This window comes from Palaemon carinicauda, chromosome 35 (genome assembly GCF_036898095.1).
Source record: "Palaemon carinicauda isolate YSFRI2023 chromosome 35, ASM3689809v2, whole genome shotgun sequence".
Lineage (NCBI taxonomy): Eukaryota > Metazoa > Arthropoda > Malacostraca > Decapoda > Palaemonidae > Palaemon > Palaemon carinicauda.
The window spans coordinates 48,488,690-48,515,178 of NC_090759.1; the positions used below are offsets into that span (position 1 = coordinate 48,488,690).

At 46.6% G+C, this 26,489-nt stretch overlaps 1 protein-coding gene across 2 annotated transcripts in view; it reads right to left on the minus strand.

Moving 5' to 3' along the window:
- LOC137627721 (WD repeat and FYVE domain-containing protein 2-like) overlaps positions 1-26,489 on the minus strand; it is a 123,781-nt gene that overhangs the window by 66,486 nt on the left and 30,806 nt on the right. For both annotated transcript variants that reach the window (XM_068358980.1, XM_068358981.1), the window contains exon 2: positions 21,199-21,340. In XM_068358980.1, the coding sequence (XP_068215081.1) occupies positions 21,199-21,340 (142 nt within the window). The remainder of the gene's footprint in view (positions 1-21,198; positions 21,341-26,489) is intronic.

Genomic DNA, 26,489 nt, shown 5'->3' on the forward strand with positions numbered 1-26,489 from the left:
GGGGCTACACCGTTAAATCGCCTGGAGCGCGGAGATGACTGTTCCTATAGAGAACCAGTCTAAAGACTTCCTCGAACATTCCTTGAGGTAGTGAGTTGTGAAGGTAGACTGGTTCGACCAGGTGCCTCCTCTAAGGATCTGAGCCACTGCCATGTTCTTCTTGAATGCTAGGGAGGTACTTAGACCTCTAATGTCTTGGGGCCGGGGGTTACCTGGAAGGGAAGACCCGCACTGCTATAGGCCCTGATAATTACCTGTCTTAGCCAAAAGGAGATGGTATTCTTTGAGACCTGCTTTCACTGTGCCCGTGGAGACGAAGAGGTTCTTGATACCAGGGCGGAGACTAGCCGTCCTTTCCAGATATTTCCTTACGGCTCTGACGGGACACAACTTCAAATCCTCCTCGATGCTGTGTCCGATGACGATGTGAACTGATGTCTTGTGCAGGCTCTACCTGAGTTACCTCCGGGGGGAAGGGAAAAAGGGAAAGGAAGGACATGGGGGATAGGTAAACAAACCTGTGTCTCTTGGTCTTGCTACCCACGATTGTACCTGGGGCTACACCGTTAAATCGCCTGGAGCGCGGAGATGACTGTTCCTATAGAGAACCAGTCTAAAGACTTCCTCGAACATTCCTTGAGGTAGTGAGTTGTGAAGGTAGACTGGTTTGACCAGGTGCCTCCTCTAAGGATCTGAGCCACTGCCATGTTCTTCTTGAATGCTAGGGAGGTACTTAGACCTCTAATGTCTTGGGGCCTGAGGTTACCTGGAAGGGAAGACCCGCATTGCTATAGGCCCTGATAATTACCTGTCTTAGCCAAAAGGAGATGGTATTCTTTGAGACCTGCTTTTTCACTGTGCCCGTGGAGACAAAGAGGTTCTTGATACCAGGGCGGAGACTAGCCGTCCTTTCCAGATATTTCCTTACGGCTCTGATGGGACACAACTTCAAATCCTCCGCATTACCAGACTGAGGAATTGCTGGAATTGTGAAGCCCTCGAACTTGGGATCCCAGACAGCTGGATTCTGGGTCTTAGCCACAAACGATGGGACGAACTTGAAGGAGATCTCACGCCAACCCTTCGCGTGTGAGATTTCGTAGGACAACCCGTGGATTTCCCCCACCCTCTTTGCTGATGCCAAAGCTAACAAAAAGACAGTCTTGAGGGTTACCTCCCTGTCCACTATGTCCTTCAAGGGTTCGAACGGGGGTTCACTTAACATCTTCAGAACTCTTGCCACGTCCCACTGCGGTACCCTGGAGGCTTGAGGGCGACATGCTTGTTCGAAGCTCCTGATGAGCATAGAGATATGTCTTGAGGAACCCAGATCAATGCCCTTCAGGAGGAAAACTTGGCCTAAGGCTGCACGGACTCCCTTGATGGCCGGTATTGACATGTCGACCACGTCTCTGAGGTGTACGAGGAAGTCCGCAATGTCCGGGATAGAAGCCCTTAGTGTCTTGATGTTTCTGGAGGAACACCATTTCGTAAATGTGGTCCATTTTGCCTGGTAGACCGCTGCTGAAGAACGCCTCAGATAACGCGACATTCTTTCCGCTGTCCCTGCCGAATACCCCTCCTTCCTTAGGAGACGCTCGATAACCTCTACGCGTAAAGGCGAAGAGATCGAGGATTGTCGTGGAACCTTTGGAAGTGGGGCTGTCTGAGAAAGTCTGGTCTGTCTGGCAGAGACCACGGGGGAAGGCACGCTAGCTCTTTTAGATCCGCGAACCACTCCCTCTCCGGCCACCAGGGCGCTACCAAAGTCATCCTTAGGTTGTGAGCTGTCCTTACCCTGTTGAGCACTTGCCTGATCAACGCGAAGGGAGGAAAAGCGTATACGTCGAGATTGTCCCACCTGTGTTGGAAGGCGTCCTCCAATGCCGCCTTTGGGTCTGGGACAGGAGAACAGAATACGGGGAGTTGTGCATTCAGCCTTGTTGCGAAAAGGTCCATTACTGGCGAACCCCACTTCTGGATGATGAGCCTGGCTACTTCTGGGTGCAGAGACCACTCAGTTCCCACCACCTGGCCCATCCTGCTGAGTCCGTCGGCCAGGACATTTTTTCCTGGAATGAACCTCGCTGTGATCACGATTCGTTCTGACTCGGCCCAATCCAGGATCTCCAACGTGAGATCGCACAACTCCTTCGATTTCAGTCCTCCCTGTTTCTTTATGTATGCTACTACTGTGGCGTTGTCGCACATCAACGCCACTGTTTCCCGGTAGAAGACCGACAAACTGTAGGCACGCTTTCCGAACAGCTCTCATCTCTAGGATGTTGATGTGTTGTGCTTTCTCTTCCTCCTTCCAAACGCCCCTTGCTGACTTCCCGAGAAGGTGTGCGCCCCATCCTTCCTTGGAGGCGTCTGTGAAGAGAAGCATCTCGGGGGGCTCGGCTGCGAAGGGCATCCCCTTGAGGGTGTTCATCCAATCTTGCCACCACTCCAGGGATTCTTTCGTCTCTGGAAGAACAGGAACTACCTTGTGGGGGGAGTCTACTTGGTTCCAGAGTCCCTTCAGGTTCCACTGGATACTCCTGAGTTTGAGTCTCCCTTGGGGAACCAGTTTCTCCAATGATACTAGGTGACCTATTAACCTCTGCCAGTCCTTCGCTTTCCTGGTTTGTCCTGATAAGAAAGGACGGAGGACCTGGTCCAGGTTTTTACACCTCTCCTCCGACGGAAACGCTCTCAATAGCAGGGAGTCCAGAACCATCCCCAAGTAAGTAATCCTGGTGGAGGGAGACAGGTGGGACTTCTCCAGGTTGACGGTCATGTCCAGAACTTTGCAGAACTGTAGTAACTCCACGCCTTGTTCCTTCAAAACTTCCTCTGAGGATGAAAGGAGCAACCAGTCGTCCAGGTAACGAATCAGGCGAATACCCCGTTCGTGAGCCCACCCTGAGACTGTCGCAAAGACCCTCGTGAAGACCTGAGGCGCTGTTGACAGACCGAAGCAGAGGGTCTTGAACTGCAAGATCTGGGCATCTCACCCGAAGATACTTCCTGCTGGAGGGGTGAATTGGGATCTGAAAATATGCGTCCTTGAGGTCTATGGACATCATGAAGTCCCCTTCCCTCAAGGACTCTAGGACCAACTTCGGGGTGTCCATCTTGAAGTCGGTCTTGCACACAAACTTGTTGAGGGCTGACAGATCTCTGACCGGTCTCCAACCTCCCGTCGCTTTCTCCACCAGAAAAAGTAGACTGTAGAACCCCGGGCCCGGTTGCTGTACCGTTTCCATTACTCCTTTCGCCAACATCGTGGAGACTTCTTCCTGTAAGGCTGTCCTCTTCAAAGGATCCTTGGGTGCCAACCACTCCGCTCGTCTGGCCGGAATCAGAGGTGGCGGTTCTGCCAGGAACGGTAGTCTGTAACCCTCCTTCAACACCGTCACTGTCCACAATTCCGCTCCGTGATCTTTCCATGCTTGCCAAAAATGTCTGAGGCATTCCCCTACCTGAGGCTTGGGCAGGAGTAGGGGGCCTCTCACCCTATCTTCTTCTATAGGACCTACCTGAACGCCATCTCCTGGAAGCGGAGTATGAAGTGGCTGGGGCTGACGGTACTCCTCTACGGGGGGGCTGCGACGGCTGCGACCAAGACGTAGAAGGAACGTCTCTCCTTGTCTGGCTAGGAGAGGCTCGAGGAGTAGTGGGGCCATCGGACGCAGGTCTCCTGTGAGCGGGCCTCCTCATGGCTTGGGGTCTGGGGACACTCACTTCCTTCCTCTTCATAACCTCCCCCATAATCTCTTCCGTCTCCTTCAGGGGGAAAAGCACATCACCCCACACGGGCAGGCTCCTCAAGGCCCTCGCCTCCCTGTCCGGGATCCGCTTGGAAAACTTGCTCAATACCGTGTCCCTTCTTCTAAGTAACCAGTTGGCCGACTGAGCTAGAGACTGGAACGTTAAAAACTTTAACCCCCTACCTCCTGAGATAATTAGTTCCTTCAGGAGCGCTTGGTTAGCTGGAACTGATAGGTCGTAGGATGCCTGGATGCCCACTAGAGTCGAGGCCCATCAGTCTAACCAGGAGGCGACGTTGACTAGGTCCTTAGCCACCTCCTCCATCATCGTCGCCTCTGACTGGGAGAAACAGATTGGAGCTGAAGAGGCGCTGTCTTCCGAGGCTCCGTCCTAAAACTTCAAGGGAGGCTTCCATCTTACAGGCTCCTGGTCTTTGTCCTTCCGGCAAATAGAATTTACTCTGGGACCTCAGTCCCTGGAGTAACTTCGAGGTACTTTGCGATTTAGGGGCTTCCGCATTGCCCGCCACAACCTTGTTGACATGAGTACGACCAAGTCTCACGTCTCTGGCCACAGGCAGAGCTAAGGAGGGTTTTTGTTGGACGGGGGCCTCCATTAGCCTATTGAGGCTAGAAAGCCAGGCATCTTCGTCGAAGGGAATAGATTCCTCTATCCTGTGGTGCTTCCTTATTGAGGCCTAACACCCTCCTATAGGCCGAGTCCTCCACTGGCCCCGCCTCCGTGTCGTCGTCGGCATCCTCCGTCTGGCGTTGAGCCACTGTCACGACGGGGGGCTCCGCACAAAGTTGTGGTCGTAGGATGGGCGCTGCCGCGGAGGCGAGCGCTTCCGTCCTCTGTCTGTCCTTCATCATGGAGGGCGCGGCTTCCGTAGGCTTGCCCGACGGAGGAAGCCGTCCCTGCTTGTCTAGAGTCAGAACTGCCTTCGATGACTCGCGAGGCTGCCCGTCCGAAAAGGCGACTCCCTCCGCTGGGCGGATTGAGTCGGCACTTTCGCGGTCTTACGCCTGTCGGAAGGGGTTCTTGAGATCGCGTCCCTCTGAGGGTCAAGCTTGTGGTCGGAGGAGGACCTTCCTGGCGACTTATCCCTGGGGAGCCAACCCGAAGTGCTCGGGATCGAGGTGAAGTCCGCGAGCTTACTGCGGGGGACGAAGACACATTCTTCCCTTGGAGATCTGCTCCTCCTCGGGGACCTGGACCGTCTTCTTCCATGCCGCGACCTGGAGCGTGACCTCGAATGGGAGCGCCTTCTCCTGGATCTATCCCGTTTCCGCCGATGTCTCCTCTGTGCTTCTCCTTCCAAAGACTGAAGACCCTGCCACTGAAGATTCCGACGAACCCTCGTAACACGTCCGCGGGGAAGGGGCATGGAGAGTGGGCGGCTTGACGACTTGCTGTGTTCCGGAGGTCGAAGGTTGCAGAAACACATCCGGGACTGATGAAAGAAGAGCTGGGGAGATCACGGCCGCTCGACATTCTGAAACCAGGATCCGAGGCCCTCCTCCGTCCTCAACGGGGATCTACAGGGCGTCCTCGGGGACATCCAAGCGAGGGGATCCGCCAACGAAGAGACTTCCTTCTCTGGGGCGCCTTCAGCTGCGGAGGTACCTGAAATATAAGCCCATGAAGCGGGCGAAGAAACGGACATTCTTACTCCACATGGGGTCATCCGATGAGATGTGAACCCCAAACATAAGGGCATCGTCTCGAGGACCCCCACCAACCTCACCTTCAGGCCCCCCACTTGCCTGTAAAGAAGCAGCAACCCTACTATCCCAGAGACAAGACTCCTGGGGAAGAACCGATGGTTTCTTCCCCTCAACGGACTTACCTCGTCCCCTACTCTGGGTAGGGTAAGATGGAAGGGAAACCCCATCAGACTTTCCTCCTGGGGACGTCAAAGGCAAAGAAAAGCTAGTCTTCCTGGGCGACCTCTTGGAAGACTTCTTTCTCTTCGAACCAAAACGTACCCACTGCACCTCATTCCACGACACGCACTCCGGGCACGTGTCCGATGGAGAACACACACTACCCCTGCAGGACGAGCAAAGGGAATGCGGATCTACCTCCGGCTTGGATAAAAACGCACCACACGACTTCCCGGCCCTAGGCCCAGGACAACGGCGGGGATGCTCCATCACGCACTAACACAACACCGCAAGACATAGAAACAAAATGGAAAGGATGATGGATAAGGATCACACGTGGAAACGCAAGGGAAGGCACAAGGTTATCAAGCGATACCGCGAGAACACAAAGGAGAGCACAGTGATACACGTGGGAGACACGCGGGACACAAAGAGTCGGGGACATAAAGAGTCGCACAGAGATAAGGAGAGCGTCGAGATGATATCACGACGCGACCAGAGAACTTACTGAGGGTCGAGACCCAAGCTAGCACGCGGCCTGACTCGGGATTAGCCTCAGGGCACGTATCCTTCCGCCTGAGGTAGTCCTCACAGAAAACGCGAAGTAGGGTAAACTACACAAAACTCTGGTCGGATGAGAGGAGATTCCAGGTACTCCTAAGAAAGTAGTTCGAGGTAAGTCTCCGTGTTGGAACAAATTACAAATTTGGAAATAATTTGTATTTTTCCTAAAGATAAAAATCTTTAGCAATTTATATGGGTATTACTTTCGGCAAAGCTGAAAGGATGAGCCATTAGAAAATTAGCAAGGGTTAACCACCCATCCTGCTAGTTAGCGGGGGGGTGGGCGTAATAACTACCCCTCTCGGTCACACATCGGTGACTATACTTCACTTTGCTTGATGGTAGGACTTCAAGGGGGCTGGAGTCGCAGGCAAGTTTGAATAAATAGCTAAAAGTTTGTATCATTAGGAAAAGTGCAAATTGTTTCCAAGTATGTCATTTGTTCCGTAACTGGAATACAAACCTTCGCTATTTATATGGGTATGACTCACCCCTTAGGAGGGTGGACATCCCTCCTATTCTGGCTTTTGGGCTTTGCCCAGGGATTCCTCTTTTATGGGTGAGGCACACAAAGGAAACCCTAACACCTCGCTAACCTTGCTATGCAAGGTCTGCGGTCTACGCAATCTGTGTGAAAATACTTGCAATATGACTGTCAAAGTAAAGAGACATCTAAAGGCACCAAAACATTCCCAATACCACCTCGGCAGGGTATGGGGACACAACAGTATCGACACAATACTAGGATACACAAGGGAGCAATGGTTTACCTGCATGGGTTTGAGGTTAGCTATGCAGAGGACCTTGGATGCTGATTTCCCAAAGAAAGGGGAGGATGGGAAGTACCTCGAGAATCCGTCCTTGAACCATTGTTATTTCTAATCTAAATTAAAGACACAGATTTAGGATTAACTAGTAAAATAGCCAAATTTGCCGATGATACATAATTAGGCATAGATGCTACGAACTCAGAAGACGTAGAAGCCTAATGAAGCTAGGAGAATGGTCCAGAAAATGGCAAAGGCCTTTCAAATGTGGGAAATGTAAAGTCATACAAATAGGTTATAGTAACCCACAGTCAGATTACTTACTGCTGGGTAATGAAATAGAAAGTGTGGACCAGGAGGAAGATCTTGGTATTATCAGCAAGGATTAGAAATTCACCAAACAGCATAAAAACCAGAAACTAACACGCTACATAAAAAAGACAATTCAAATACAGAAACAAAGACACTGTACTATATATGTACAGATGTAAATGCTACGAACTCAGAAGACGTAGAAGCCTAAAGAGAGGATATAATGAAGCTAGGAGAATGGTCCAGAAAATGGCAAAGGCCTTTCAAATGTGGGAAATGTAAAGTCATGCAAATAGGTTATAGTAACCCACAGTCAGATTACTCACTGCTGGGTAATGAAATGAAAGTGTGGACCAGGAGGAGCTTGGTATTATTATCAGCAAGGATTAGAAATTCACCAAACAGAGCATAAAAGCTAAAAGAAAGCACGCACACACGAGAGAGAGAGAGAGAGAGAGAGAGAGAGAGAGAGAGAGAGAGAGAGAGAGAGAAGAAGAAGAAGACGTAGAAGCCTAAAGAGAGGATATAATGAAGCTAGGAGAATGGTCCAGAAAATGGCAAAGGCCTTTCAAATGTGGGAAATGTAAAGTCATGCAAATAGGTTATAGTAACCCACAGTCAGATTACTCACTGCTGGGTAATGAAATGAAAGTGTGGACCAGGAGGAGCTTGGTATTATTATCAGCAAGGATTAGAAATTCACCAAACAGAGCATAAAAGCTAAAAGAAAGCACGCACACGAGAGAGAGAGAGAGAGAGAGAGAGGAGAGAGAGAGAGAGAGAGAGAGAGAGAGAGAGAGAGAGAGAGGAGAGAGAGAGAGGAGAGAGAGAGAGATATATCAAGTAATTTCCCCGATAAGGTCAGATTGGCTACCTGAATATGGTCGCTTTTATAATTCCTTGAGATTTTAATTAAGCTACCTGAATATGGCCCCTTTTATAATTCTTTCAGACCTTTATTAAGCTAACAGAGTATGGCCCCTTTTATAATTCTTTCAAATCTTGATTAAGCTACCAAAGTATGATGCCTTTTATAACTCCTTGAGATTTAAATTAACCTACCTGAGTATGGTACCTTCTATAATTCCTTAAGATTTTGATTAAGCTACCTGAGAATGGCCCCTTTTATAATTCTTTGAGATCTTGATTAAGCTACCCGAGTATGGTCCCGTTTATAATTCTTTGAGTCAATTAATCTACCTAAGTATGGTCCTTTCTATAATTCCTTGAGATTTTGATTATGCTACCCTTGTATGACCCCTTTTATAATTCTTTGAGGTCTTCTTAAAGCTACCTTAGTACGGTCCCAATTGTTTCAGTGAGTGTTCAGACACCTAATGTAATATTCCTTTTAGTTAATTGTCCCCATGACTACTGGGGAAAAGATCAAGCTAAACGTCTGATTACTTCAGACATCACGGACAAATGACTTTGGATTTATTCGACATAATGATCAAGCTGCGTGTGCTCTCTGCCGCAAAAAAAAGTTTTGAGTTGCACATCGAGTGTTAAACCATACTTTGAAACAAAAGAAAAGCAGGCTTCCAAGGATAGTGCTTACAAATTTGAAGTTATCAAGAAAACAGTAACCCGCTGTGAGAAACCATGTAATGTGTTCAGAAACCTGAATGCTTGCAAAAACAATGAAACTGAAGCCAGTTAAAACTAGCTTTGTTTAATGCCAAACATTAAAAGACTTTTGGTGATGTAGATTTTTCAAAAGCAGCTTTCCTAAAGTGTTCTGATTTTTTATTTGATATAATATCAAACAAGCAAGTAATCATCTCAAAGCATTAAAGACACTTCTGTCTCAGCTAGAACCGTGGAGAGACGTATTTCTTAAATGGCTAATAATAAAAATAACAAAAACAAAAAACCCCAATTGGTTGATTTACGAAATGCACGTGTTCAGTGTGCCCTGGAGGAAAGCAAGGATATCAATGGCATTCCCTGCTTGGCTATTTTTGCCAGGTATAGTGATACAGAGGTACACAAGGAGCTGAAGTGTCTTAAACCTATGTATAACAATACCAGGGGAGCAGACATACTGAAGGCATTCACTGATCATTTTGAGAAGAGAGGAAGACAGGGAAAATTTTTGCCATTACAAAAGATGGTGCGCCTGGTATGGTAGGAAAAAATAAGGGCTTTACAAAAACGGTTGAGGATAAAATTGGGCAATCCATTCTGAAATTGCATTGCATAGTTCATCAAGAAAATGATTTTTACACATGAAGCACATCCTCAGCCCCCATCGCAGCAGGCTTACAAAGGATCACTCTGAAGGTTGTTAAAACTCAGTGTCTAAAAATTCATTTAGAATTTTAATTATGGCCTTTGGGAAGCAAGGGCAAGGATGTCATTGACATGGTGAAGTATAAACTTGAAATATAAGATGTATTTGATACAAAGAATACTAAATGTAACAAAATATGTTATTTTTATTAGTAAAATAAATTTTTGAATATACTTACCCGATAATCATGTAGCTGTCAACTCCGTTGCCCGACAGAATTCTATGGAGGGATACGCCAGCTATCACAATACTAGAAGGGGGTGTACTTACCAGCGCCACCTGTGGCCAGGTACTATAGTACTTCTTGTTGACACCTCCTCAATTTTTCCTCGGTCCACTGGTTCTCTATGGGGAGGAAGGGAGGGTCGATTAAATCATGATTATCGGGTAAGTATATTCAAAAATTTATTTTACTAATAAAAATAACATTTTTCAATATTAAACTTACCCGATAATCATGTAGCTGATTCACACCCAGGGGGGTGGGTGAAAACCAGTGTACAAGATTAAAGGATAGCTAAGTATCCCATATTTCATATAACAGTTATCTCAAATAACAATGAAATAATAAGTACCTGGTAAGGAAGTCGAATTGAACCGTTACTCTGCCTCTTTTTAAGTTCGTCTTCCTTACTGAGCGCAGCGTTCCTCTTGGAGGCTGAATCAACTCAAAGGTGCTAAAGTATATAGGGCTGCAACCCCTACTAAAGGACCTCTACATGACCTCTAACCCAGGCGCTTCTCAAGAAAGAATTGACCACCCGCCAAATCAAAAGGATGCGGAAGGCTTCTTAGCCTACCGTAACAACCATAAAAACAACAATAAAAGCATTCAAGAGAAAGGTTAAAAAAGGTTATGGGATTAAGGGAATGTAGTGGCTGAGCCCTCACCTACTACTGCACTCGCTGCTACGAATGGTCCCAGGGTGTAGCAGTTCTCGTAAAGAGACTGGACATCTTTAAGATAAAATGATGCAAACACTGACTTGCTCCTCCAATAGGTTGCATCCATTATGCTCTGCAGAGAACGGTTTTTATTAAAGGCCATCGAAGTAGCTACGGCTCTTACTTCGTGGGTCCTTACCTTCAGCAATGCAAGGTCTTCCTCCTTTAAGTGAGAATGGGCTTCTCTAATCAGAAGCCTTATATAATACGAAACCCCGTTCTTGGACATGGGCCTCGAAGGTTTCTTGATGGCACACCATAAGGCTTCTGACTGTCCTCGAATAGGTTTAGACCTATTAAGATAATACTTGAGAGCTCTGACAGGGCAAAGAACTCTCTCTAGTTCGTTACCTACCATGTTGGAGAGGCTAGGTATTTCAAACGATCTAGGCCAAGGTCGTGAAGGAAGTTCGTTCTTTGCTAGGAATCCGAGCTGAAAAGAACATGTTGCAGATTCGGTCGTGAAACCAATGTTCTTGCTGAAGGCATGAACCTCACTGACTCTCTTAGCTGTTGCAAGGCAGACGAGAAAAAGAGTCTTGAGGGTAAGGTCCTTGAAGGAAGCTGACTGGAGAGGTTCGAACCTAGGTGACATAAGGAACCTTAAGACTACGTCTAGGTTCCAGCCTGGAGTGGATAGACGACGCTCTTTAGACGTCTCAAAAGACTTAAGGATGTCTTGAAGGTCCTTGTTGGAAGAAAGGTCCAAACCTCTGTGGCGGAGAACTGAAGCCAACATACTCCTATACCCTTTAATCGTAGGGGCTGAAAGGGATCTCTCATTCCTAAGGTGTAAAAGGAAGTCAGCTATTTGGGTCACAGAGGTATTGGTAGAGGATACTGAATTGGCTCTACACCAGCTCCGGAAGACTTCCCACTTAGATTGGTAGACTCTACGAGTGGAAACCCTTCTTGCTCTGGCAATCGCACTGGCTGCCTCCTTCGAAAAGCCTCTAGCTCTAGCGAATCTTTCGACAGTCTGAAGGCAGTCAGCCGAAGAGCGTGGAGGTTTGGGTGCAACCTGTCTACGTGAGGTTGACGTAGAAGGTCCACTCTTAGAGGTAGAGTCCTGGGGATGTCGACTAGCCATTGAAGTACCTCTGTGAACCATTCTCTTGCAGGCCAAAGGGGAGCAACCAGCGTCAGCCGTGTCCCTTCGTGCGAGATGAATTTCTGCAGAACTTTGTTTATTATCTTGAACGGTGGGAATGCGTAAAGGTCGAGATGGGACCAGTTCAGTAGAAAAGCATCCACATGAACTGCTGCAGGGTCTGGAACTGGGGAACAGTACAGCGGAAGTCTCTTGGTTATGGAGGTGGCAAACAGATCTATGGTAGGTTGACCCCACAAGGTCCAAAGTCTGTTGCACACACTCTTGTGGAGGGTCCATTCCGTGGGAATGACCTGATTCCTTCTGCTTAGGCGATCTGCTGAGACGTTCATATTGCCCTGAATGAACCTCGTGACTAAAGTGAGGTTTTGACTTCTTGACCAAATGAGGAGGTCCCTTGCGATCTCGTATAGGCTCCTCGAATGGGTCCCTCCTTGCTTGGAGATGTAAGCCAAGGCTGTAGTGTTGTCTGAGTTCACCTCCACCACTTTGCCTAACAGGAGGGACTTGAAGTTCAGCAGGGCTAAATGAACTGCTAGTAGCTCCTTGCAGTTGATGTGGAGCGTTCCCTGATCCTCGTTCCACGTTCCCGAGCATTCCCGTCCGTTCAAGGTTGCCCCCCAGCCCGAGTCCGATGCATCTGCGAAGAGATGAAGCTTGGGGGTCTGAATAGCCAACGATAGGCCCTCCCTGAGAAGGAGATTGTGCTTCCACCACAAGAGAGTGGTCTTCATCTCTTTGGTGACTGGGATAGAGACTGCTTCGAGAGTCAAACCCTTGTCCCAATGAGCTGCAAGATGGAATTGAAGAGGGCGGAGGTGGAGTCTCCCTAGCTCGACGAACAGGGCCAGTGATGAGAGGGTCCCTGTGAGACTCATCCACTGTCTCACCGAGCAACTGCTCCTCTTCAGCATGCTCATGATGCACTCTAGGGCTTGGCTTATCCTGGGGGCCGATGGAAAAGCCCGAAAATCCTGACTCCGAATCTCCATTCCCAGGTACACAATGGATTGGGAGGGAATGAGCTGAGACTTTTCTGTGTTGACTAACAGACCCAGTTCTCTGATTAAGTCCAAAGTCCAGTTGAGACTCTCCAGACAGCGACGACTCGTGGAGGCTCTCAACAGCCAGTCGTCTAAGTAGAGGGAGGCTCTGATGTCCGATAAGTGGAGGAATTTTGCTATATTCCTCATCAGATGCGTGAACACCATAGGAGCTGTGCTTAGGCCAAAACACAGGGCTTGGAATTGGTAGACAACCTTTCCAAAAACGAATCTCAGGAAAGGTTGGGAGTCTGGATGAATAGGAACGTGAAAGTAGGCATCTTTCAAGTCCAACGAGACCATCCAGTCCTCCTGCCTGACCGCTGCTAGGACCGACTTCGTCGTCTCCATCGTGAACGTCTGCTTGGTGACATACGCATTGAGCGCGCCGACGTCCAGCACCGGTCTCCAACCTCCTGTCTTCTTGGCCACCAGAAAGAGACGGTTGTAGAAGCCCGGGGATTGATGGTCCCGGACTATAACCACTGCCTTCTTCTGCACAAGAAGCGACACCTCCTGGTGCAACGCTAGCCTCTTGTCCTCTTCTTTGTAGTTGGGAGAGAGGTTGATGGGTGATGTGGTCAGAGGGGGTTTGAGGCAGAATGGAATCCTGTAACCCTCCCTCAGCCAACTGACAGACTGGGCGTCTGCACCTCTCTTTTCCCAGGCTTGCCAGAAGCTCTTGAGTCTGGCTCCTACTGCTGTCTGGAGATGCGGAGAGTCAGTTTTTTCCTTTAGAGGCCTTGGAGCCTTTCCTAGACTTGCTCCTGGAAGAGTCTGGACGGGAGCTTCCTCGGCTGGGGGCTCTACCACGAAAGGGCGGTATGAACCTCGTAGCAGGAGTATCAGCCACTGGGGTGCGATAAGTCCTGGGGACAGAGGTAGCAACCTTAGACTTACGAGCCGATGAGGCTACAAGATCATGTGTGTCCTTTTGTATCAGGGCAGCAGACAAGTCCTTAACCAGCTCTTCGGGGAAGAGGAACTTCGAGAGCGGAGCGAAAAGGAGTTGTGACCTTTGACAAGGTGTAATGCTGGAGGAAAGGAAGGTACAAAGCTGTTCCCTTTTCTTAAGAACCCCTGATACAAACATCGACGCAAGCTCGCCAGATCCATCTCTAATGGCCTTATCCATGCATGACATTAATAGCATGGCAGAATCCTTGTCCGCAGGGGAGGTCTTCTTGCTGAGGGCCCCCAGGCACCAGTCTAGAAAGTTGAACATCTCAAATGCTCTAAAAACTCCCTTCAGGAAGTGATCAAGGTCTGAGAAGGTCCAGCAAACCTTAGAGCGCGTCATTGCAGTTCTACGAGGCGAGTCTACCAGACTTGAGAAGTCAGCCTGGGCAGAGGCAGGTACTCCCAAGCCTGGTTCCCCTCCTGTGGCATACCAAACGCTCGCTTTAGAAGTGAGCTTAGTCGGAGGAAACATGAAAGAAGTCTTGCCAAGGTGTTGCTTAGTCTGCAGCCACTCCCCTAAGATCCTTAACGCTCTCTTAGAGGACCTTGCTAGGACTAGCTTAGTATAGGTCGACTTAGCTGGCTGCATGCCCAGCGAAAACTCAGACGGTGGAGAGCGGGGAATAGCAGAGACAAAGTGGTCTGGGTATACCTCCCTAAGCAGAGCCAAGACCTTACGAAAGTCAATAGACTGTGGAGAAGGTTTGGATTCATCCACGTCTGATGAGGGATCTAGGTGTGCCGCCTCATCATCAGACGCCTCATCACCAGAGTGTAGCGAAGAGATCGGACAGGTATGCTGAACAGCAGAGTCAGTACGAGCTGGAACATCAAGATTAGTGGTTTCCTCTACAAGACTCTGTTGAGGGAACACCTGAGGCTCAGACTGCAAAGGCTGAACAAAAGCAGAAGCAGAAGGAAGGCGCATGGGTGGAGGAGGCTGACTCCTGGCATGAGTGGCTGAACTCAAGGGTTGAGCTTGCTGAGAGGTTGGCGGAAGCGGAGTAGTAAGTTCCTGTTCCTGTGGTGTGAGCGGAGAGCGATGAGATATAGGCTGCGCAGAACAAAGTAAATGTCTCGCCAGTTGAGGCTCCTGAGGCGCAAGGCTAAGGTGTTGTGGTGCTTGCCTAGAGGAGGGTTGAGCTCGCTGCAGCGAGAGCTGAGGAGACTGACTCATGGTTGGGAGAGGTTGTTGTACCTCGACTGAGTGTTGCATCACTGGTGGAGCAGCAAGTGGAAGCGGAGGAAGAGGGGTATAAGCCTCCTGATCCCATTGCTGAGGTTGCCTTAAGGAAGGCGGAGGTTGAACACCACTGGGAACAGTAAACTCCGAACGTGGCTCAACATCGTACGCCTGGCAGGAGGTACTGCGGTCAGGCGGAGCGAGCGCAGGCGGAGCGAGCGCAGGCGGAGCAAGTGCAGGCGGAGGCGGAGGCGCAACCTTCTCAGCTCGACACTCACTCATCAAGACCGAAAGCTGTGCTTGCATTGACTGCAGTAGAGACAACTTGGGGTCGGCAGACACTACGGTCTGCTGAGGCAAAGCCTGAACAGACGAGATCTGTTGCGGCAGAACCTTACTCCTCTTGGGCGGAGTACAGTCGACTGATGACTGCGGCGAGTCCGAGCTGAGCCAATGACTGCAGCCCGGTTGAGCACTCGCGGACTGGACTCTGCGTTTGAGTGGTCTAGAGACCTGAGTCCAGCGTTTCTTCCCTGACAAAAGATCAGCGGACGAGTAAAAGACGGGCTCAATCGTCTGCAGGTGGGAGTGACGGTCTCTGGAAGACACGCCCGCAACCACCGAGGATACTTCTGTGCGCCGATCAAGGCCTGCCGAACCCTTTTGCCCTTCGACATTGCTTCTCCCCTGGGCTTGGGAGCTTGCAAGAGGTCCCGGACTGGGAGAACGACTGACACGCACAGAAGTATCCTCACGCACCACACTGACACTGACACTAGCACTTGGCACTGCACTGACACTAGCACTCGTCACAGCACTGGCACTAATTCCACCCACTGCACTCTTGACCTTAAGTTCCTTGACTTCGGCCATAAGAGACTTATGATCACTTACCACTGACTCTACTTTATCGCCTAAGGCCTGAATAGCACGCAACACAACAGACATATCAGGCTGAGGGCAAATAGTAGGTTCAGGGGTAGCCACTACAGGGGTAGGAAAAGGTAGGGGATCATGAGGTGAGGAAAAAAGTGAAGAGTGAGAAGAACTCCTCCTAACTCTACCTTTCTCTAACTTAGTTGAATATTTCAAAAGACGGACAAAATCAAGTTCCGAAAGTCCGGCGCATTCCTCACATCGATTTTCTAACAGACAGGGCCTATCCCTACAGTCAGAACAAGCGGTGTGAGGATCTACCGAGGCCTTCGGAATACGCCTATTGCAAGACCTACATCGCCTATGGGTGGGGGCTTGCGAAATGTCAGACATCTTGAATCCAAAGAGTTAGCCAAGTGGGGTTCCAAAATCAAGCAAAAGATCGTTAACCGTTAATCAGGACAATATAAAAGCTATCTAAGCTAATATAAGAAGGTTTCCAGTAAAGTGACAGCCGAAATCTGAGAGAATACTTCACCAAAAGCCGTGAAAATACTCGAAGATCATAACGTATCCCAGAACGTCTTGCCGGAAGCACGACAGAGGAAAAATTGAGGAGGTGTCAACAAGAAGTACTATAGTACCTGGCCACAGGTGGCGCTGGTAAGTACACCCCCTTCTAGTATTGTGATAGCTGGCGTATCCCTCCATAGAATTCTGTCGGGCAACGGAGTTGACAGCTACATGATTATCGGGTAAGTTTAATATTGAAAAAAGTGCATTTATGGTATACATGTTCAGGAAAATACATTATTATCAAAAGGGATACTACCAAATGAATACAGACGCTCCCCAAAATACGAACACCCGTGTTACGAACATCCGGATATACGAACACAAATTGACGGAAGTCCAAACATGTTCGTAAACATCCGTAGAATTCATCGCAAGTTTAAATTTTGAAATTAGCGCCACTCCCAACTTGTATTGACTATATGTTGATTTTGTTATTACCAATGTTCTACTTAATTTTTCTTAGGACTTCCAAATAAATTAAATGAATGCCATTTATATAATGTTTTTCTTCATGACGCCGCCTAAAACGGAAACCTTCCTTCATAATAAACAAACCAAGGCATTAAACGTGCATGATGAAAGTGATAAATAATGATATTAAAAGCTTTTAGTAAATATGTTATTACAAATATTATTTACCGTATCTATATAAAATCCTACATACATAGCAAAGTAGGAAAACTATTTTTTTTTTGGGGGGGCGCGTTTAATCATCAATAACAAACTGCCGCTAATGACAGAATGATAATTTACGAAAATTCTAAATTGTTACTAAAGATGATTGTCCATTTCATATCCAAAATACTTTTCCTAACTTCAGTTATAAGTCAACTTGTAACCCCCTCAATTATGAAACCATCTAAAATAAAAAGTATGAGAAGCAGCAAGTACAGTACTAGCCCGATTTTTAAAGTGGTCGAACAATTAAGTTACTGTTATAACCTTCGATGTGACAGATGGTCCGAGATTGGAGAAAATAAGGAAAATTGAATCATGATTGATTTTCAATATAAATGAAACTTTGAGGAGCAACAAAGATATAATTTGAGAGAGAGAGAGAGAGAGAGAGAGAGAGAGAGAGAGAGAGAGAGAGAGAGAGAGAGAGAGAGATTGATTGATTTAAAGTTTTCAGGCATCCTGACATCAAAGGTCATTGACGCCGGTAACATTTAATTTATGTATACAAAAATAAAAAATAAAATAAAATAAAAAATAAAAGAGTATTCAATTAAAATCATAAAAGTTGAATGTCATAAAAGTCAAATAGTTTTCGGAAGACCTGCTTCTGAAATAAATCTAAAAATGCCACTTGCATAGTAGGACACATCATTTCCAAGAATCTTGCCAAGGATGAACCTGCCACCCTCACCTCGAGCCTCAAACAAATATCTATTCCTTAAGTTGTTATAATTGGGGCATTCGGTCAACAAATGCCTCACTGTTAGAGGTACTAAACAGTCATCACAATACGGTTGGTGTTGGCCCTTCAGCAGAAACTTGTGTGTCAACCGAGTGTGACCAATACGGAGACGACAAAGAGAAGTCTCCCATTTTCGGGGCATCATATTATACCTCCAAGGAGATATGACATTTGTTACCTCTCGCATTTTATTCCCATCTAGGCTATCCCATTGCTGTTGCCCTTTATTGCAAACCAATTTCTTGATGTCAGGTAAGAAATCATTACAGGGAATGGGATACCTTCTTGGCAGCAACTCGGATGCAGCCTTCTTAGCCAGTGAATCTGCCTTCTCATTCCCAGACACACCTACATGTGCTGGAACCCAACAAAATTGAACTGTTATACCTCTCCGTCCAATAATAAAAAGCCATTCTAAAATCTTTAAAACTAGAGGGTTATTAGAATTAAAAACTTCTATAGCTTGAAGGACACTCCTTACATCACTAAAAATTGTAAAATTACCCTCCTTCTCCAACGCTATTTTCTCAATAGCGGTTAATATGCCATACAGTTCGGCAGTAAATATGGAAGCAGTCAGAGGAAGTGCACCTCTGCAATTAAAACCATTACTATGTACTCCAAATCCAACGCCAGCATCAGATTTGGAGCCATCAGTATAGATAAAAGTTGATCCTCTATGTTCTTTAACATGTTCATTAAAAAGAGACCTGGCTTCTAGGTCTGACATATTCTTCTTATCTCCAATAAAATATTTACAAAAAGATATCTCTGGTAACTTCCATGAAGGCGCTGATGATACCTTGAATGGAAGTACCTTATTTCTAATTACATCCAGACTATTTAATACCATAAGGTTGAGAGAGAGAGAGAGAGAGAGAGAGAGAGAGAGTGTGTTGTTTTAAATGTAATAAACAAAAAAATTTGATAGGTTATAACACATTGGTGCTTATGTAATATCAACTGTATAGACGGTTTGAATAAGTTAAGAAATGGTATAAACGATACTTTGTTAGTGTATTCGTACGCTCTCAAGAGCAGCAGCTAAACGTCAGCTGATCTGATCACAGCCAAAAGTAAAACAAAAAGAAGTCAACAATACTCGATTTTTAAAACACACCCGAAATTTAAAAACAAAAGTACACACTTTCTTAATGTGCAATTAACTATTTAAAGAGTAGCAATTTTCTAGAATAAAATGATGTTTCCCAAAAAATAGTGGTTTGCTGATGAAATCGGATGCCATATTTTTAGCTACGATTGAAATGGATGTAGACTCGGCATAATTTTTTCGTTTCGTATTTAATTGACAGTAAGAAAACTAATCTTAGTTTCTTCATCTATATGTAAGTATTGTATAACACGAGAGAGAGAGAGAGAGAGAGAGAGAGAGAGAGAGAGAGAGATGAATCAGCTGTTGTAATCGAGCCATGTTTTTGTTTCATGAGAAATTGATCGCCACGACTAACAACAACATACTGTACTGAACTTTACAGTATTATACAGACTACTGTAATATGAGAAAGTAAAATATTTGTAATAACCTATTTTATATGAAATGGGGCTATTTGTTGACTTCTAAAGCTGAAAATCGTAGACATCTGAGTTATGTTACGCTTAGCCTAGACCAAAATTTAACACTAACGACTTACGAACAATCCGCATTACGAACAGACTCTCGGTCCCTATTGTGTTCGTTAGTTGGGGACTGCCTGTAATTATAATTTTTCTTAATGGTATTAATTATCAACACACACACACACACTCACACTCCACCAAAACAAATGAAACAAAAAAGGGGACCTCTCCTCTCTATGTTCCTCCCAGCCTGACAAGGGACTCAACCGAGTTCAGCTGGTACTGCTAGGGTGCCACAGCCCACCCTCCCCCGTTATCCACCACAGGTGAAGCTTCATAACACTGAATCTCCTACTGCTGCTACCTCTGCCATCATCCAATGCGACAGGAGAAAGCAGCAGGGCCTACCGGAACTGCGTCACAATCGCTCGCCATTCATTCCTATTTCTAGCACGCTCTCTTGCCTCTCTCACATCTATCCTCCTATCACCCAGAGCTTTCTTCACTCCATCCATCCACCCAAACCTTGGCCTTCCTCTTGTACTTCTCTCATCAACTCTTGCATTCATCACCTTCTTTAGCAGACAGCCATTTTCCATTCTCTCAACATGGCCAAACCACCTCAACACATTCATATCCACTCTAGCAGCTAACTCATTTCTTACTCCCGTTCTCACCCTCACCACTTCGTTCCTAACACTATCTACTATATCAGGTATATATCGTTATGCCTGAACTCGTTCAGCGAACATTGATAAATGTTAGTAAATGAGACCACCTTCTCCCTGGTGACAGGTATCCCTTAGGAAAAAAGGCAAATCCCGTCTCGGATCTCTCCGTTCCTGATCGGAATAACAGGAATAAGCTCCGTGGGAAAGGAGATGCAGATCGGAATAACAGGAATAAGCTCCGTGGGAAAGCAGATGCAGAAGACGCTGCAGCTCTGGCACAAGAAGCTCCGGAGGGTCAACCACCTGAATCTCAGAGGGGAAGAGACTGTGGTCAACCAGTGGGGAGGCAGCTGTGCATAGCACCTCCAAAATCCGTTCCTTAGCGTTGAGACCTGAAAGCCCCAGGGAAGGCAAGAGATGCTGCAAGAGGGTCAATCAGTATCAGTCTTACTCGTTCATCCTCCAGAGGAGACCAAACGATCAGAGACAACAGGGAGGGAACAAGGTGTCGGAATAAAAAGTAGAGACTCCGAATCCCTTTTAGACTTCTTCTTCAGTCATTTAACGAACCAATACCACATGGAGATTGACCATTCCCAACATTCTTAAAAGTAAAGAGACAGAGTTTATATAAAGGGTTAATGGGAGAGAGAGAGACAACGTCGGCATTCTATCAAGCCAAAAGCAAAAGTGGTGTCATACAACCAGTGTGTGTGTGAGCAGGGTGGCTGGTCTAGTACCTGCCGTTGCCCTTCCCCCACTAACTAGCAGTGGGTTGTTATACCTCGCGAACAATTTTATGGCTAGTTTCAGCTTTGCTGAAGTAACATATCCACAGTAAAGAGCGAAAGTGTTTATATTGAGTGTTGGAACAATTATGAAAGTTAACATAACTACACCCTTTTCCTAATTTTGTTCTACTAACTACTGTATTCTTAATCTGTACTCAAAGATAACCAAACAATCCAATCTTACAAATAGGAACTTCAGAACCTTTAATGCATATTTCCCATACTTGCATCAATTATAGTAGTACCTGTATTCAAAAAAAAAAACCTAAATAGTATCATATCATATTATACAGTACTACAACCTCATCTCATCACCCCTGAATACTGCACAGTACTTCAAGTCTGACGTATATAATAAAATTGACTTTGTGGTCTGAACAGCAGTTTAAATATGATGAATAACAAATGAAAAGATTACAGTAGATAGAAATCTATGAATAGTTCAGAAAATTTTCTCACTTACCGTAACTGTACCATTATCCTGTCCCATAAATAAACGCTTGATGTTAGATGTGTAGTGCAGACAGCTAGGAATGGAAGGTAAAAAGTGACAAACACTGGGCCAGTACTGACCATTATCTCTTCTCTGCCAAATGCGAACAGACCTGTAATAGGAAAAATAAATTCACAAGTTCTTAGTTTTGAATATGGTAAATTTGGAGATAATTCGTATGTTTCCTAACTATACAAACCTGACTGCTTTATATAGGAGAGCTAATAGCAGAGCTGAAAAATATGGCAGTTAAAAGTTTTTGAGGTGCAAACATTTGGTTGGTAGTCAACGACTAGGAGCAGGGAAAGCCCAATCAAACCGCTTGCTCACTGAGCAGTCATTTTGATTGGAGATGGGACTTTCTAGAGGATTAGTGATGATGGGAAAGTATGAGTAAAAGACTCAGGCTTGTATAATATACTATACTTAGGAAGAAAGACTAATTTGAAAGTAATTTGTATTTTCCCTAACTATACAAAACTGGAGCTATTTATGGGGTATGCTACTTTCTGCGAAGCTGTAAGATGACCCATGAGAATTTTAGCGAGGGATAACCACCCCAACCGCTAGTTAGCGGGAGGGGTGGGGGGTAGACGACTACCTTGCTCCTTCACACACCTGGGCTGAGCAACCACTTTGCTTTCTGGTAGAACTTTCTAGGACAGGACTGGTGGGAAACTTTGTATAAATAGCACCAAGCTTGTATTGTTAGAAAAAATATAAATTACTTTCAAATTTGTCACTTGTTCCATCACTAGATACAAACCCTACGCTATCTATAGGAGATGACTTACCTCTTAGGAGAAAGGAAGTTCGTGCCACTCGCTTTGACATTTGACCCGGGGTTCTCTCCCGTTTAATATAGAATATAGGCAGTAAGAACTCTGCCCTCACTAAAATAGTTGTGCTCTGGACGATTAGCGGCCTGCGCAAGCTATGCATTTGTGATACTACAGTAGCAATGTGGCTGATCTAGTAATAGGATCTCGAGCCATAGGAATTAGAGTTTACCCAATAGCCCCCTCACAAGGGATATTGAGGACGCAACAAGTATCATTATTTCTGTACGTACTTAGTATACACAAGAAAAATGGATCTTACCTGCAGAGAGGTGAAGTCAGCTGTGCTGAGTACCGTGGTGCTGATTCCCCAGAGGGAGAAGATGAAGGAAAGAAAGAAGCCAGTCATTCTACTCATTCACCCCAGATTAACCAGGGTAACCTCAGCCCACAACCCTATGCTACTCGTCTATCAAGGAGCTTGAGGTGCTTTAGACCACTTGTTGTGCAGCCACCATAGGATCAAAGGAAAACATATTCATGTTCCTATGGGTTATGTCATGTAGGAAGTGGGCGGTGAAGGTTGTCTGACGCTTCTACACACCTGCTTGTAGTACCTGCGCCACAGAGTAGTTCTTTTTGAACGCCAGGGACGTTACAATGCCCCTGACGTCATGAGCCCTGGGTCGCCGTTGTGGAGGGTCAGGATTAAGTGCAAGATCAATGATTTCGGAATCCGTGATGACAATGTATTTTTCGTGACCCTCCTCTTGACGTTCCCCGTGCCCAAAAAAAAAAAAATTGCTGACACACGGGGGCGAGTTGCACCTCAGACCCCTAACTGGGCAAAGTACCAATTGGTCTGGATCTTAGGTCACAGAACGGAGACTCTTGATACTGAAGGGACCGAATCTAGAATCCAACCCCCGGCTTCTGAGTCTTTGCAATAAACAAAGGGACAAAGGCGAGTATTAGTTCTCCCCATCCCCTTGAATGGGAGATGTCATATGATAGACCATGCAATTCACCGACTCTCTTGGCCAAAGCTAAAGCGAGAAGGAAACCATCTCTAGGGTAAGGTGTCGATCTGTTGCCTGGCATAATGGTTCGTTGGGGAGCCCTTCAGGGACTGAAGGACCCAAACCCCGACTGAGGCAAGTAATCTCGTAACTCCTTATGAGAAGAGTCAGTTTTAATGAGGAAGAAATATCTACTCTCTTCAGTTTAAAGGCGAGACCCAAGGCTGACAGGTAGACTATGACTGCCGAAACCGAGAGAAGCATTTCTTCCCGAAGGTGTACAAGGAACTCCACTATTGTTGGAATATAGGCATCCTGACTTGGTTGAGGACTTTTCTCATCACACAGAGCAAGGGAAATGCATACACATCTATGATGTCCCACCTTTGTTGGAATGCATCTTGCCAGAGAGCCTGGGGATCCGGGACTGAGGAACAGTAGACCAGGAGCCTGAAGTTCAGAGTCGTCGCTAACAGGTCCACAGTCGGGGAACCCCACAAAGTCATAACTTCGTTGGCTACTAGATGATTCAAAGACCACTAGGAGCCCACTGAGTCACTCTGCTCACATTGTCTACAAGAACATTCCTCTTGCCCAGAATGAAGCGAACAGATAGGGACAACGAGTTGTCTTCTGACCATCCAAATATCTCTACTTCTAGAAGGCAGAGGGGCTGCGGAAAGGTACCACCTTTTTTTGCTTATGTAGGCTACTACCATGGTATTGTCGCTCATCAATACCACTGAGTGGCTCACTGGGAACTGGTGGAACTGTTGGAGGGTGAGGAAGGCTGCCCTCATCTCTAAGAGATTTATATGCCTTTACCTTTCCGATTCGGACCACAGGCCGCAGATGGTGTGGTGCAGCATGTGGGCCTGCCACCCTTCTTTTGATGCATCTGAAAAGAGCATCAATTCTGGGGGAGGGACGAGAAGATCAATCCCTTTGCAGAGGTTCTCGTCTTCCAATCACAATCTGAAGTCCGTAGTACCTCTGGCACTAGACAAACTAGGGTGTCCCGGGATCCAATGGCCTTATTCCATAGGGACTTTAGACGCCACTGAATGGATCTCATTCTGAGGCGCCCATTGGGTACTAGAAGGGCCAGAGATAATAGGTAGCCTAAGAGTTGCAACCAGCTCTGGGCTGGTAGTTCTTCTTGTCTGAGGAAGGGCTGTGCTATCTTCGTCAGCATCTGAATTCTTTCATCTAAAAGAAATTCTTTGTGCCATTTGGTGTCTATCATCACGCCCAGGTATACCAATCTTTGAGAGGGTAGCGGTTGGGACTTCTCGATGTTTACCATGATCCCAGACCTTGGCAAAGCCTCAGGAGTCTCTCTCGGTGTTAAAGAAGGGTCGCCAACGAGTCTGCTTGAATCAGCCAGTCATCCGGATTCAGTACAGTATTTTAGGAGACGGATGCCGATTCTTTGAGCCCAAGATGACCCTAGGTAGAACACTCTCATAAAGACCTGAGGTGCCATGGAAAGATTGAAACAGCACCTTGAACTGGTACTGTATCTGGTTGTACAGGATTCTGAGATACTTCCTGGAAGACGGATGGACTGGGATCTGGAAGTGTGCCCTTGACATCCAGTGTACACATGAAGTCCTACGGTCTTATTGCTTGTACGACAGCATCAGATGTCTCCATCTTCAACGAGGTTTGACTGACAAACCTATTCAAGGATGACAGATCGATGATTGGTCTCCCACCTCCAGACGCCTTTTTCAAAGGAAAGAGTAAATTGAAGAAGCCTGGACACCCATCAAGGACCTCTTAGAGAGCACTCTTCTCCAACATGGTCTGGACTTAGGCCCGAAGGACCAGCTCCTTTGCGAATCCCTTCGCATGGGAGCCTATTGAAACTGGATCCCGAGTCAGAGAGGGGAGATATTGAATGAACGGGATACAATGCCCTAAACGAATCACCTTTAACGTCCAGAGTTCGGCACCGAGCTGTAGCCACCCTTGCCAGAGGCTTTGCAGGCATCCCCAACAAGTGGACATGTGGGAGGATTGCCGTCCTAGTAGGATCGGCCACTGCCAGATCGCCTATCCACCCTACTTCCACGGAAGGACTTCAAACCTTTATAGTTGCCTCGAATTGACAAATTTGGGAGAAATTTAAATTTTCCCTAGCAAACCTGTAGCTCTTTAATATAGCATTATTATCTTGGCGAAGCTGAAAACTAGTCAAAATAAAGTTAAACAGGGTTAAACTACCCACCACTAGTTAGCAGTGGTAGCAAAGGTGTGTTTACCCTTCACTCCCACCAGCACTAGTGACTAACCGTCACTTTTAATCAATTCACTCAGGACTTTGAGAGTTGGTGCTGGCTGGCCACTGTGATTAAAGAGCTACAGGTTTGTATGCTAGGGAAAATACAAGTTACTTCATAATTTGTTTGTACCGACACAAGATACAAACCTTCCGCTCTTTAATACAGCAGATTCACCTTTAGGTGGGTGAAAGTCCTGTCCAACTGGCTAGAGACTGTCCCAGGATAGCCTCTATTTCTGTATAACTCGAGGGATCCTCACACCACGTTACCTTCTTGGGATGACGGCCTGAGCAATCAATTTCTGGAAGGGAAAAAAAGTTTTATTAGTTACATGTTTTGAGGGACTAAAACAAATCACATCAAAATCATAAACCAACCACCTCCCCCTGTTAGGAGGTCGAGATCGTAACCTCCCACTAGGTAGGTGGGCAACTTACAGAGCATGACACTCATCCGCAGAAAATCCAGGTCAGCTGTGGAGAGCCCCAAGAGAGAGGAGGATGAAAGTAGGAAGTAGCTAGTCACTCTTACATTCATTCTAGACTTATCCCGCAGGTAACCTCCGCCCTCGATCTTCTGCTACTTGTCCCCTAAGAGCTGAGGTGTTAGATCATGTTGTGAGCTGCAACCACAGGACCAATAGAGAAAGTGTCTAGGCTCCTGAGGGTTACGTCCTGCAGGTAATGGGCATTAAACGTACTTTGGCGTTTCCATCTGCATGTGAGCAGTACCTGCTGTATTGAGGTTTTTCTTAAATGCCAGAGGTGCTAACCCCTCTGTCATCGTGTGCATAGGGACGTCTATTTGGTTGTAGGACACCCTGAGCCGCGGCTCTTTCAATCACAAGCCTGATCCACGAGGAGATTGTGTTCTTTGTGACTCTCCTCTTGGTTCTACCCATGCTCATGAAGAGCCTGTTGATATGAGATCTGGCTCTTCTCAGTCTCTTAAGATACAACCTCAGTGCTCTTACGGTGATTAATAACAGTTGATCAGGATCGTATGTTACTGATTGAAGACTTTCAATCTGGTAGAAGTCGAACCTAGGATTAGCTACCGCTGGATTTTGAGTCTTAACTACAAACTCGGGAACAAAACCGTGAGTGACCTACCACCATCGGCTTGAATGGGCGATGTCTTAGGAAAGTCTGTGAAGCTCACTGACTCTGCTCGCA